The sequence below is a fragment of the Phaseolus vulgaris genome, chromosome 5 (assembly GCF_000499845.2).
Source record: "Phaseolus vulgaris cultivar G19833 chromosome 5, P. vulgaris v2.0, whole genome shotgun sequence".
In the NCBI taxonomy this organism is placed as follows: domain Eukaryota; kingdom Viridiplantae; phylum Streptophyta; class Magnoliopsida; order Fabales; family Fabaceae; genus Phaseolus; species Phaseolus vulgaris.
The window spans coordinates 33,932,233-33,947,982 of NC_023755.2; the positions used below are offsets into that span (position 1 = coordinate 33,932,233).

At 33.6% G+C, this 15,750-nt stretch overlaps 1 protein-coding gene across 1 annotated transcript; it reads right to left on the reverse strand.

Annotated features, from left to right (window-relative positions):
* Positions 1 to 372: 372 nt before the first annotated feature.
* LOC137835518 (probable terpene synthase 11) lies at positions 373 to 4,974 on the reverse strand. The gene is made up of 7 exons (XM_068644057.1): positions 4,776 to 4,974; positions 2,756 to 3,017; positions 2,066 to 2,438; positions 1,404 to 1,622; positions 1,186 to 1,324; positions 842 to 1,090; positions 373 to 726 (listed from the first exon to the last, which is right to left on the reverse strand). Exons 1-7 carry the CDS (start codon positions 4,947 to 4,949, stop codon positions 406 to 408), a joined length of 1,737 nt encoding a protein of 578 aa, XP_068500158.1. The 5' UTR covers positions 4,950 to 4,974; the 3' UTR covers positions 373 to 405.
* Positions 4,975 to 15,750: the final 10,776 nt, after the last annotated feature.

The window sequence follows — 15,750 nt, forward strand, 5'->3', positions numbered from 1 at the left end:
TTATTGTCGAGTTGTTACTCCAATTGCGACAAAGATGGTAGCATACGATTCTTACTACACGAGAGCTAACTTGAATTTCTATTACTTTTATATATTCATTAACATTTAATTCCATATTTTACACCGTGTTTATATTTAAATTTTTATACGATTTTATTATAACATTTCTTCTTTTGATAACTTTTGAATATAATTTAATTTCGTGTGAGTCATATTTTATATTTGTTGATTCTCTTTGTATTTATAGTGTTCAATAATTTTTAATAAATAATAAAATATATTATAAAAAGTGCGTTAATAGTACCCTTTCTGTTTAACATGCAACTGGTTATATTATATTTATTAGCTATTTTATGTGAGTCAACTCATCACTAAAAAAAATATTGCAATTTTTTTAAATTTGAATCATACAACACAATTGGTATTACTTTCTTCTCCAGATTTAGAAGGTGTAAAAATTAATAACTTTACTAGATCATTAACTGTAGGCATGGTTTGGTCATCGCCATGTTGATAAATAAATTGAGAAGTTCTAGCCATGTTGAGAGAAGCCTTCCTAATTGTGAAAGGTAGAGTGGTTGTGGCCATAACTAGACTATTTAGCTCAGACCATAAGTTTCCTAGGACTTGCCTTATATGCTTTCTAGCAAAAGTTTCATCTGAAATATCATTTTCTTTCATGAGACATTGTATGCTACAAGCATTATCACCTCTCTTTTGTTCCTCCTGAAAATGAAACATCATCAACATCTCATCCCGTTCTCTAGTTTCATGTTCGAATATAACAATAATATAATTTAAAAAAATTAACATAATTACAAGTGAATATAGAGTGGGATACCTTGGAGGTTCCTAAGTCGTCCCAAAGCCTAAGAATTTCTCCAGAACATGAGAAGAGTCTTGGATATGGACTCATCATAGAAATGGTTTCTTTTGAGAGGTTATCCCCGATGAGGAAAGTTGCATGTACTAAGGCCAAGCATGATCCTGAAGATATCACCCCATTATCCAAATATTCCCCAAAAGCAGGAACATATTTCTTGTTGAACCATTTTGCTTCTATTAGATAAGCTTCTAGTAAGTCTATCCACTGCAACAATTAAACATCATTCTCTCATTAACCTCGCACTCTTACCTTTACTTTCATCAATGTTTCAATTTAAAAGGACGATGATATTATCTTACTGTTTTTTTCAAACAAGCAACAACAGTTTGCCCATGATCCTTCTGAATGTTGTATGCAATCTCATGGGTGGTGTTATACAAGGCCATGTAACATATCTTCATATATTCAGGTAGTTTCCCCATTGCATCAAGATCCCACCTGTAAACAACGATAGTTTCACATTTTGATTACTAATTTGGCTAGTTGAGTTTTATTGAAAAAAACTCTAGATGCAAACCTTTGTATTGCCTCGGTGAAAAGAATAAGTTCATCTAATGTTCCATAAGTGTCGAACATATCATCAAGAACTTGCAAAATGCAAATAGCTTTCGCAAGTTCAATACGACAATTTGAATAACATGGTTCTGGAAAAATTCCCAACATCCAGAGGAAGCACTCTCTTGGTCCATCTCTTCCAAACCCAAGTCTTTCGATAAGTCCCAAGTTTTTCCACCACCTAATCAAATCAAAGAAATAGTCTTATGTTGCATATTTAAATCATGTCACACAACAATAAATTGAAAATGGTAAGAATAAAACTAGGAAAAAAATTTAACATTAACCTACACAACCAATTTTCATCTAAAATATGTTACATTCTAAAAATAATTATTTTCAACATAAATGTTTTGAAAATTAAAAATAATTGTAAGATGTTTTCTTATTCTCTTGTCGTTTTAACTCATGTTTTTGGGTCATTAAACATGGAGTTGCAATGGCGACATGATTTGTGCTGGTTTTGCATGAATTAAATCTTCTTACATTTGATAAAATATTTTGACGTAGATTAGACGAATACTGGTATGTATTTCTTTTAAGGCCGTATTTCATCTTGACTTAAAACAATATCAATCTTGGTTCAATTATTTGTTATTATCATTGGGTGGAACACAAAATTACCTTGAGATCTCTGCTAATTCTTTCTGGTGCATTGACTGAACCGTGTCATACTCTAGCCTTGCAAATTCTAGAAGAGCAAGAATTTGGTTACTTTCTTTGCTATATTTTACCATGTAATTTCTTGCTTCCAACCTACTCATTCTTTGGTGTCTTGGATGTTTTAAGGCTTCTACAATTACTTTTCCTACATAAGGACTTAGGAGTGGTAGTGATTGGTGCAGATGAGCCATTGAGAACTCCATTGCATGTTGTAGTACTTCTTCACCTTGTGCACCAAAATATGATGCCTCGTACAAACTTAACATGCCCCAAATGTCTCTGGTGACCGATTCCTTGAAATTCCCACTTTTGTCCAAAAAGTTATTGAAAACATCTACATCGAATAAGCAATACATGATCAAATTAGTATGTTTATATAACAACAATTAGGTAGCTAGGTATTGATGCAAAGTAAAAATGATGATTTAATCCATGGAAATCGGCTTTTGAATAGTCTTTAATATTCAAACAATATCTTTCTTGAAAGATAGAAACAATATAATTGAATTTTCCCATACTTTAAAAAAGAATAAAGCACTTAAATAATTTTAACAAATGTAGTGCAAATAATATCGGGAAGGTTTAGGGAAAGAAAAAAAAGGGACCATAAAAATTTAATATAATGCTCATTTATATTGCTAATAAGTGTACCTGAAGATGTAGACCAACCATTATGTCTCAGCAAGCGAAATTGAAGAGATGTGGCAAAGAGGTCTTTAGCATTGTTACAATCTCCTACTCTTCCAAGTTGTAAGTTGATCTCTTCTTCGAAATGATGCTCAATTCCTAGTCTTTGGATGGTGTCAATCAACTCCAATGTTCTCAATGAATCACTTGAGTTTAGTAATACCTTTTGGCTTCTTATTTTAAGTTGCTCCAAACTTGTAATCGTAGAATTAGTTTGACTAGGCACCTGTAATGTTACCACCATGAGAAAATTAAATGAAGGAAAATGGTAAAAATCATTTCAGTGTGTCCCCCAAAACACAATCCTACAAATATGTAACACTATTACCTTTGCAAATAAAGTGGAGGAACAAAAATGGAAGGTGGTTTGGTGTAGAGTGGAGTTTATGCAAGTGAGGAACAAACAGGTGTTTGAGGGGAAGTTGATTAACACAAATAGGATGATGCTGGAGACCACATACTGGGAGATGGCAATGGATGAAGTTTTATGCCCAACTTTATGTTCTTTATTTACACAATGATAAGTAACTCAAGCTAGAAATGTGTTCTTCAATGGGGCTTTGTGAGGAGTATATGCAAATATGAGTTCAGATATTGAAAGTCTCATCCTAATCTATGGTATAATTTTTAGGACACACAAAACATTAAATAATATTAATATTGCTAATATGAGTTATTAATTTTTGATCTTGTAAGTTCTATTACTAATCTCCCATTTTAATATTAAAACATCTTTTTGAAAACTTAAAAAAGTTAAACAACATTTATATAAAATTTGTTAAATTATATAATCTAATAATAAATTTTATTAAACAACATTATTTAATGGAAAATTAACCTTGTGATGTGATACTTCAAAGTATAAAAACATTGATTAAGGAGATATATATAAGATGGCATGTTTAATGATTATTAACATCAATATTATTTGTTACATTTCTAATCCAGAAATATTGGAATTCAATTTGTCCCCTTCTTACTTTCCTAACTTCCCTTAATATTTGGATTTTTTCAGTAAATTAGTTATAATGATAATATAATAATAATAATAATAATTAATTAAATAATAATAATTAAAGAAGACTTTCTGTAATTCTCCGTTCTTGATGTCACATCACATTTAAAATAAAAAATTGTACCAATAATTTATTATGTGACTCTTCAAATTCAACCTTTTTTTATGGATAAATTAGACGTGTATGTGTAAGTTTACAAATATTTATCTATACTAAATTATTAAAAGATGAATAAATAATGTAAAAGACCTGTACCGATCATCTATTAACGTCCATTTCACAATAAATACAACCCTTTCTTTATTTGTTACGTACACATATTTCTTTCTTTATGCCGCTACTTTGTCGTTTTCATTTTTCGAAACATTATAAAGATATTTATCTATTCTACATTTTTTCCTATTTTAATAAATAAAATAAAGTTCTTTTATTGTGAAACTTGATTTAGTCCATTTAATTATTTATACAGAAGATAATTTTACTTGAGTTGATTAAAACTAAAATTTAAAAAATATTTATAATCTATAATTATATACACAAAGGTATAAAGATTTGACACAAACATTTTCCTATTTTATTTTATTTTAATAACTACCTCTCACTATAAATTGATTTTTATTTTATTAACTTCTTTATTACAGTATATATAAAGTGAGATAAACATTGGAATGAAGAGTTTGTATAATTACATGTCGAACTTTGTGAGGATTGTCTTGTGATCTTATGATAAATAATTTTTTTCATAATATATTGATGTCGAATTTTGAAGATTTGATGAGTTTGTAAAAAAGGAATTCCTTTTCATAAAGTAAATAAAAGTTACTTTTATTTATAGTGATAAGAAAGAGAAGTAAAATAAAATGGAGGGTGTATGAAGAAAAAGAATTCCTAACATGGGAGCTAGCGAATTGAAGGTGTTGTGGAGGTTTGTCTAAGGGAAGAAGAAAAGAGTGGAAAGAGATACAGACCTTGTGAGTGAGAGGGAGAGAGTTGATGGATAATTGCATGATGGTTGGTGTTGATGTTTTGCAGGATAAGTTCCGTACTTTATTCAACAATGGTGGTCGATTGCGATAACCAAAGGAGGTAAAAGATGAAACTCCAGGTTCTGCAATTGCAGTGATTATGGTTGAAGAAGACATTGATGAGTTTTGGTGGTAAACTCCAGGCTGGGATACACCACTTATATAGACTCGCTCAAACTTAATGCGCTTGCCCACTTGTTCACCAAGCACACACGTTATTCACGTGCACTACGAAACAAAGCGCTCATCTTTAAAATATGTAAATTTAATTGATTTAAGATAGAAAAATAAAATGAATAAAAATAGTAAAACAAGTTTTACATTTTATTTGAATTATTTTTCCTCCTCGCCCACCATCTATTTTAAATATAAATTTTCATGAACTAGCTGGAAAAAAAAAAATATCTTTCTCGAACTAGTCATGATCTGAGCACAAAGTCACATGATATGTTTTCTATAAAAGGAACAAAGTTAAAAGAGTAATGATTACACAAACAGCTTTGACAACAATTGGACCTAATGCTAGGTTTGATCGTAGACCACTCCAATCCTAGCCCTTCCCGTTTTACATTATTAAATTACTATATTTTTATTGTATTTAATTTTTTAAAAGATGATTATATTTTTTCACCTCCAGTTTACCCATATACTAAAATATTAATATTTGTAAAATAATTTTTAAAATTAAAAATAATTAAAATATTAATATTTAGTGGGATGTAAAATGAGTAATGGATATCAAACCAACATTTTCTTTTTAAACTCAGAGAGTAATTCATTTGTTCTGTTGTTGTTTATTCAAGGTTTTGAAACTAGATTATTTTAAAATTTTATTACGAGAAAAAGTTAAAGGAAAAAAAAGAAGTACAAGTAGTATCTTTCATTCATAGGATCAAAATGAAAATAAAATTAAAAAAGTATATTTATATAGCAATATAATTTTTTTAATAAAAATATAAATATTCTTGAGTTAATAAAAACCAGAGAACAAAAATATTAAATATATCATATGTAACATCACATAAACTATAATTGCAAATATATATTCGATATTACCGAAACACTGGGTTTAAAGAGTTTTTTAAAAGAAAAATTAATAAATAAAACATAAATTTGTAAATCTCTTGTGCAGTTACTTTGACCTGGTTTGTATAAGTAAAATCACAGGAATCATCATAAAAAACAAACAAAAATAACTTTAATTAATTTTCAAATATAAATTAATAAGTCTATTAATCACATTAGCACCCTCCTCGTAATTTATTATTTATTATACAAAATAATTACACCCATAATTAAAGTTTGCATCACATATAAAAAAATTGCTTGAGTAATTCTTAATCAACAATAATTCTTATTTATTAAAGTTTTCAACAAACAATTGAAGATTACTTACGTTAATGCTTAAACAATCTACTTTTTGGAGAGAAAGAATAAATATTGATTTTCTAACTCAAATTTTCAACTTTCTCGAGTTATCATAGTTGAACACGCTATAGAAATATTTTGACATCTCGTCACAAGTTGAGAATAATGAACATTATAACTTAAATCACCATAACACAAAAAAAATCATTAAATAGTAATTAAATTTAGAGACAAAAAATAATTAATTACTATATTAATTAAATTAGAAAACATTTTATAAACTAAAAAAATTATTGGTATCTAAAGTTTTTTTTTTTCAGTTAAAAAATAATAAATAATAAAGGTATTTTAGGAATACCGCAATCCTTACACAAAGAACAAAATCCATCTCAAACAAGATAAAACTCCCATATTTTCTACTACGCAAAAAGTTCACCATAGATATATACTACCCTTTTAAACCAAAACTACATCCATCTCAAAACCAAAACTACAACAAACTCAAAGTCAATTGTGCCTATTCTCGACCAATCATTCTACCTACTGATGATAGTTATACAATTAAGATCTCAAACAAGGCAAAGACTAGAGGATGAAACAATCCATCCTTTCCATCATGCAACTTCAAACATGCTTGTTATTTATGTATCGATTTCATGCAAGAGATAGGTTCCAAACACTAGTCTGAATATGAGAAATTTGCGTATTTTTCTTTAGCCAACAGCCAAGACCATACCTTTAACTATGCCAAAGTGAAGATTTCATAATGATCAACTCTCCCATTCTTAGGAAAAAATTTCCGTGTTTCCAAATCTCACCTATAATTGCAATCCATATGTCTCCCCAAATCAAATTCAGCTTTTCTGCGAGATGGCAACTCTAAATTGTTGAGAATGGTTTTTCAGTTTCCAATGATCAACCGAAGACACTCCTAACCACTTGTAACATTCATACCAAACCAACTAAGTTATTCACAACTAAAGAACTGATGATTAGTGGACTCTGTTGGGAAAAACGGGTAATTTTCCCACTAAAACAAAACCCTAACAGAGCTACCCGACAAATAATATTGAATAAATAAAGCGGAATAATAAAAGAGATAAAGAGGAAAAAAACACACCCGAAAATTGTTAACGGAGTTCGGCCTGTTTAGCCTAATCTCCGAACACAGCAAAAACAACTCCCTTTTATTATTATGAGAGAAGATATTACAAATTGGGATATCTAACAGTGAAGGAGAAGAGTTTAATTTATAACCCTCAAACCTCCTTCCCAAACAATGAACCCACCGATGTGGGACTTGGGATTAAGCCAAAATCAACAAATCTCCACCTTGGCTTAATTTCAAGTCCCACCTAAAACAAATCTTCTCAAAACATAACAAAAACAAACTTTACAGTGCTTCAAATTTGCGCCTCCGGGCGCCAACTTCAAATGTGCAAGATATTAACCAAGTCTAAACAGTGTTCAAACTTGGTTCTTGTAACCACCTTGGTGAGCATATCTGCAGGATTCTCCGTAGTGAGAATCTTCTGGAGAACAATCTCCTCTTCTTCGAGAATCTCACGCACAAAGTGATAGCGAACATCAATGTGCTTCGTCCGTGCATGAAAGACTTGATTCTTTGCTAAATGAATAGCACTCTGACTGTCAGAATATAACTCAAGTTGTTTCTGACCAACTCCCAAGTCTTTAAGCAACCCATGAAGCCAAATTGCTTCCTTCACAGCCTCTATAATCGCCATATACTCTGCCTCTGTCGTAGACAAAGCCACCGTAGACTGCAAGGTAGACTTCCAACTAACTGGCGCTTTTGCTAAAGTGAACAAATAGTCAGTTGTAGACCGTCGCTTATCCAAATCACCTGCATAATCAGAATCACAATATCCAACTATGCATTGACCAAGTGATTCATCTTGCTCAAATGTCAATCCAACATCTAAGGTATTTTGGAGGTACCGTAGAATCCATCTCACAGCTTGCCAATGACCCTTGCCCGGATCATGCATGTACCTGCTAACAACACTCACAGCCTATGAAATATCTGGTCTTGTACACACCATTGCATACATCAAGCTTCCAACTGCATTTGCATATGGGACTTTCGCCATGTATTCTCGTTCTTCATCAGTCGTCGGAGATAAACGGCTACTCAATTTCAAATGAGGAGCAAGTGGGGTACTTACAGGTTTTGTATCTTCGTGTATACCAAAACGTTGTAGTACCTTCTGCAAATACTGCTTCTGTGACAGCCAAAGTTTTCCCCTCTCTCTGTCCCTGTTTATCTCCATGCCGAGAATCTTCTTGGCTTCCCCCAAATCCTTCATCTCGAACTCTTTACTCAACTGAGCCTTTAACCTGTCAATCTCAACTTGGCTCTTTGCTGCAATCAGCATATCATCAACATATAAGAGTAAGTAAATGTAGGAACCATCTTCAAGTCTGTGCAAATACACACAGTGATCATATTTGCTTCTCTTGTACTTCTGATCCTTCATGAACTTGTCAAATCGTTTGTACCACTGTCTCGGAGATTGTTTCAGTCCGTACAACGATTTGCTAAGTTTACAAACCCAATCTTCTTTACCATCAACCTTGTATCCTTTTGGTTGAGTCATATAGATTTCCTCCTCCAAATCACCGTGTAGGAACGCGGTCTTTACATCAAGTTGAGCAAGCTCCAAATTCAACTGTGCTACCAAGGCCAACAAAATTCGAATGGAGGAATGTTTAACAACTGGAGAAAATACCTCATTATAATCAATTCCCTCCCTCTGAGCAAAGCCTTTAGCAACCAACCTTGCCTTGTAGCGAACATCTTCTTTATTAGGAAATCCTTCTTTCTTTGCAAATACCCATTTGCACCCAATTGCCTTCTTACCTTTCGGTAATTGTGCCAGCTTACACATCTTGTTCTTCTTCAAAGACTGCATCTCCTCTTCCATCGCACCTGCCCAATTACCACTCTCTGAACTCAGAATGGCTTCTGGGTAAGTGGATGGAATGTCATCAACAACTGGAAGTGCATAGGCAACCATATCCATGAAACGAGCAGGCTTCTGAATATCTCGTTTCTGTCTTCTAACTGCAATTGGCGCTGATTGCTGTTGAGATTCTTGGGTAGGAACCTCTTCCTCATCTGACTCTTCTTCTGCCATAGGAGAGTCACTTGTGGTATTTCGTGTTGGGATCACCACTGTCGGCTCAAACTCCACCTGCTTCCGGGCACACTCCACCTGTTGCGGAGTACTATCAGCTCCTTCTGGATTTACCTTCTTTAACATGGCAGATTCATCAAAGGTAACATCCCTGCTGATAATCGTCTTCTTTGCCTCTAGACACCACAAACGGTATCCCTTCACTCCAGACCTAAAGCCCATGAAAAGAGCCTTCTTTGCCCGTGGATCCAACTTTGATTCAATCACATGATAATATGCAATAGAACCAAAAACATGCAAAGAATCATAATCAGTTGCAGGTTTTCCAGACCATACCTCTAACGGGGTTTTGCCATCTATAGCAGATGATGGCAAACGATTGACGAGATGTTGAGCGTATGTCACAGCCTCAGCCCAAAACTCTCTGCCTAACTCAGCATTAGACAACATACAACGAACTTTCTCCACAAGTGTCTTGTTCATACGCTCCAAAACCCCATTCTGCTGTGGTGTTTTTCTAACAGTGAAGTGCCGAACTATGCCACAATCTTGGCATACCTTCAGGAACGGATCACTCTTGTATTCTCCTCCATTGTCTGTTCGGAGAACCTTAATCTTCCTTCCTGTCTGGTTTTCAACTTGAGCTTTCCACTTAAGGAAAATTTCAAGCACATCATTTTTGTTCTTCATAGTAAACACCCAAACTCTCCTGGAAAAATCATCAACAAAAGTGACAAAATAATGCCTACCTCCGATTGACGGAGTCTTGGCAGGTCCCCACACATCTGAATGCACATAATCCAGAATACCCTTGGTATTGTGAATTGCAGTGCCAAACTTCACTCTTCGTTGTTTTCCAGAACACAATGCTCACAAAATTCAAGTTTGCAAGCCTTCGTACCTTTCAACAGTCCCTGCTTGGTAAGAATTTGCAAGGATTTCTCTCCAGCATGTCCCAACCTCATATGCCACAACTTCGTTGCCTCAACATCCTTCTTAGTGCTAGAAGTTGTTGCCGCTACTGTCCCCACAACTGTACTACCTTGGTAGTAATACAGATTGTTCTTCCTCACACCTTTCATCATCACCAGTGCTCCTGAAGTTGCTTTAAGAATTCCATCTCGCATCGTCACAACTAGGCCTTTAGATTCTAAAGCCCCCAATGAGATGAGATTCTTCTTCAACTTTGGCACGTACCGTACATCCCGCAAAATTCTGGTGGATCCATCATGATTCCGCAGCTTGATTGAACCTATCCTGACTGTCTTACATGGATTATCATTACCCATGTAAACAACCCCGCCATCGAGTTCTTGAAAATCAAAGAACCATTCCCGAATGGGACACATATGATAGGTACAACCTGAATCCAATATCCACTCATCTGGATGCAATGATGCTGAAAGCGAGACAATCAACACATCACTTTTGCTTTCTGCAACATTTGCATCTTGCAGAGCCTTCCCTTCTTGATCTTTATTTGCCATTACAGACTCACAATATAATATTCAATATTACAAATAATTTCAAACAACCCAAGGCGAACCTTCGGCTCTTGATACCACTTGTTGGGAAAAACGGGTAATTTTCCCACTAAAACAAAACCCTAACAGAGCTACCCGACAAATAATATTGAATAAATAAAGCGGAATAATAAAAGAGATAAAGAGGAAAAAAACACACCCGAAAATTGTTAACGGAGTTCGGCCTGTTTAGCCTAATCTCCGAGCACAGCAAAAACAACTCCCTTTTATTATTATGAGAGAAGATATTACAAATTGGGATATCTAACAGTGAAGGAGAAGAGTTTAATTTATAACCCTCAAACCTGCTTCCCAAACAATGAACCCACCGATGTGGGACTTGGGATTAAGCCAAAATCAACAGACTCCTCTTCCTCCCCACACAAAGCACATTGATTACTCGGTAAAGGCACCCCTCGCTTCGTCAAATTTACACTTGTAGCAATTTTATCTTCAAATACCTTCTAAGTTATGACTTGTGTTGAGGGAAGCGCTCTAATCTTCCAAAAAAATTGCATAAAGTTGTTTTTGTTTCCCCTTCTATTATTAAAAAATTTATAAAGTAGTTTTTAAATTAGTATCTAATCATTAACTACCAAGGTTTTAACTACTAATATTATAAAATAATCTCTAATTTAATCAAATAATAATTAATTATTTTAATTTCTAAAAATAATTTTTATTTGTTGATTTTATTGTATTGTTGACGTTGAACAATATACCATTTTTATTGTGATCATTTATCAAAATTAGGACATTAATATCATTCTTAACTCTATTCATCTAAAGATATAAATTAGATTTTCATATTTTAAATTACATGTTCGTAGAGAAAACTTAACTTCTCTAAAGTATAAAAACTTCTAAATAACTTTATCGCTAGAAATCAAAGCAGCACCACTAGATTAAACATGTAGAGTACAAAAGTTCATACATCTTCTACATAATTCCATCTCATCATGAAAATGATAAATAAATAAAAACTTAAGAATAATGTAAAGAATTTATGATTTTAGAGATGGAACTTTATGATAAATAAAAAATAAATTACTTTAAAATCTATTTTATAGTACTTTTTTCTTTAAAAAATGGCTTTTCATGATCCATTTAATTTAAATTTATTTTCTAAATTCAAATAAATTGGTCATATATCATCAATTATATAAATTATAAATAATCAATATAAAAGATAAAGTAAAATAATAATAATAATAATAATAATAATAATAATTTAAAAAATACACCTAAATAAAAGTTAAAAGTTGCTATTGTAACATCCCCTGTTACAATTATATTATTTAACATTCATCTATAATACTAATCACAATTATATTTACATACATTTACATTTATTATTTTGAAAATTTTCAAATAAACTTTCCACTTAATAATATCAAAGAATATATATAAACATATTTTAAAAAAAGAAAAATATATAAATTATAATAAAACCATTTTTTAACCCCTCAACCTATTTTAGTTTAAGGTTTCCTCCTGCATCATCCTCTCTTTCTATGTAACACACAATTTTGAACACAAACCTAAGCTAAATAAATCGCCATACATTTCATAATCTAATATAATCATATACTGAAAGATAAAAGTCTTTTTTTTATATATATAAAACTCATTTATACATATACATCCAACTCAATTTAATTAATTTATCAACCATTACATTATAATGATATCAAATGCAATATATTAGTCAAATATAACAATATAGTGAAAGATAAACCAATTTTAGCTTTTAGATATAATTAAAAACATATTTCTTCAAAGTTAAAAAAAAACTCTCTCTCCCAACAAATTAAGTACATGTTGTAATTCGTCCAACCATCATTATGCTCGTTCAACCAAAGACATCAGCACGAGCAACCACTTTTCGCCGTCCTGCAAACAAAATGTCCTTCCAGCTACTACTCCACTAGGAAATTTTCATAAAAACATTTCGCCCCAGAAGTGGCTCACCCAGTTACTAAAACTGTAGAAACTAATTGAAGGAAATAATAGTAGGCAAAAAGTTGTAGAAATTAATTGAACGTAATTGTACGAAATTGCAAAACTGTTGAACAAATTCATTCATTTTGATTTACTTCAATAATATATATAATAAAATTACAATTACTGGAAGCTATAAAATAGGAATACTAACAGTCTTGTAAACTGACCATTAATGCAATAATAACGGTAAATAGTTTAAGGGTAATAAAATCAGAATTAACCAACATTTAAGGCTAATAAAATATTAATTAATAACCAACATTCTCCCTTAATTCTGATTTGGAACAACCTTCATGCCCAGCATATCTCTTAACTAAAGCATCGATCTTCAATGGCTTAGTGAGAATATCTGCAATCTGATCTTCTGATCTACAGTATTCCAATTTGATCATGTTCTTCCCAACATGGTATCGCAGGTAGTGATATCGAATATCAATGTGTATACTTCTTTGATGAAAAAACAGATTCTTTGCAAGATTAATGGCAGAGACATTGTCAACATAAATCTTAATTGGAACATCTAGATTAAAACCAATTTGAGTCATGATATTGCTGAGCCAAAATGATTGACAAGCACTTGCTGCTGCTAGATACTCAGCTTCACAAGTAGATAATGCAACAATTGACTAAGCAAACAGTCTTTCCAATCATAAAACAATTACCACTAGTGCTCTTCCTCTTGTCTAAATCTCCACCCCAATCATTGTCTGCAAGTCTCACAGGTTTTGAATCTACAAGAAAAGCAAAGTGATCCAAATCTCCATTGTCATCAACTTCATCATCAAGATATGCTTCGCAATCTTGAAGGTGTACAGGTTGTCGTTGTTGCCTTCTTGGTCGCTCCATCATAGTTGCAATTGGAGATGCAACTTCAGGTTGAATTACAGCTTCAGGTTGAACTACTAGTACTTCAAGAGTGACTTCATCTTCCACATCATAATTCAAAACGTAAATATATCGTTTTATCAAATCCATTTCAGCTATTGCATTCCATTATTGTTATGTCTGGTTAACTTGCCTCGCCGGTAATCTTCTACAACTGCTTGGGACCTTCTATCCTTGCCTGAGAATCATGACTTCTCCACAAGAAACTTCTCACCTGCAAAGACAAAGGGGTGCCCTAGCGACCGTTTGCACTCTGACGCTCAAGTCAGTATTAGGGCAAAGAACATCAAGTGTATAAAATAGCTTTAGCCTCAAAAGCTGCGTACCTTACTAGGGTTATTAGCACCCCTTATATAGGTTGAAACTAGGGTTTACCTTTGTTCTGTTACCACTGTCTAGGGTTCCTTGGGGAGTGTCCCTGTGCCGCTATTGCGTAATCTTCGCATATCTGGCATATGAACTTCCTTTAACTGGAGTGCAACGAATAATTAGAGTGTCGCCTAGGTCCCAACTTGGTGCACCTAATATCCAGCGCCATTTGTTTCACGGGTGCCCTATGTACACACGTGCCATGCATGCAACTTCCCGGGAAACCCTAATTCTACTAGACTCTTACGCCCCCTAGGATTATCCATGATGTTGCGCCTTCATACGTCATGCACCCCTCATGCATGGGTCTCTCGTGCCTTAGGCTTCCCATCCATCTTTGTCTTTAACTGTTATCTTAATGAAATTCTAGGGCCCACCTTACGGGACTTTCACCTCATCCTGACGGCTGATGTCCGATCTTCTCCCTTTACTGGTGAGGTCCGATATCGATCTCTGACATCCGGCTTAGGGTAGCAATCTCAAAGACTGACCGCCTCCCGGGTATGCGTCTGGGACCCACTTCGCGTGGCCCCCTCTCATTGCTAAGTACCGGGGCGCGATGTCTGAGCTCAGCCTCTAAGTCAATGACCGAGGACTGGTCGGGACAATTGCCATTCCTCATCTTCGAAAAATGTAACACCACGACTAACAATCACCTTCTTTATCATTGGATTGTACAGTTTGTATCCCTCATGCTTATATCCAATGAAAATGGTCTTCACTGCCTTATCATCCAACTTCGATCTTGTTGCCTTAGGAACATGAGCATAAGTAATTGACCCAAATACCTTCAAGTGTTGCACATTGGGTTTGAATCCGCTCCATGCCTCAATCGGAGTTGTGTTAGGAACACTCCGAGTGGGTGATCTGTTTATCAAATATACCGCACATGTTACAACCTCAATCCAAAAATAATTTGGCATACCTTTCGCTTTAAGCATGCTCCTCGCCATGTCCATGATTGTTCTATTCTTTCTCTCGGCAACTCCGTTGTGTTGAGGTGTGTAAGGACAAGTTATGTTATGCTTCAACCCAAGTTCTTCACAGTGCCTCTTGAACTCATTAGACTTGTACTCACCCCCTCCATCACTACGCACCATCTTAATTAGCCTGTCATTATGTCTTTCAACAAATGCTTTAAATATTTTAAAGCAGTGGAATACTTCATCCTTGCTTTTCAATAGATAAATCCAGGTTTTCCTTGAAAAATCATCAATAAAGGTTAAAAAATACTTATTACCTCCAATTGATGATATGTTCATCGGGCCACAAACATCTGTATGAACAAGCTCCAAAGGAAATTTCGCACGTCAATGCTCCTTAACAAATGGTATCTTGTGATTCTTTCCAAAAATACAAGCCTCACACAATTTATCAGGGTGATGAATATGGGATAAACCATTCACTAAATTTCGTTTGGAGAGATTTTCCAAATTCGGAAAATTTAAGTGCCCAAGGCATAAATGCCATAACCACAATTCATTATTCACTATTGCATTCAAGCACTTGAAATCACCTATATGATAATCTACTGGAAACATGCGATTTTTTGTTAAAAAAGTTTTTAAGAATCAAATTACCTTTTTTTATCAAAAATTGAGAATTGATTTT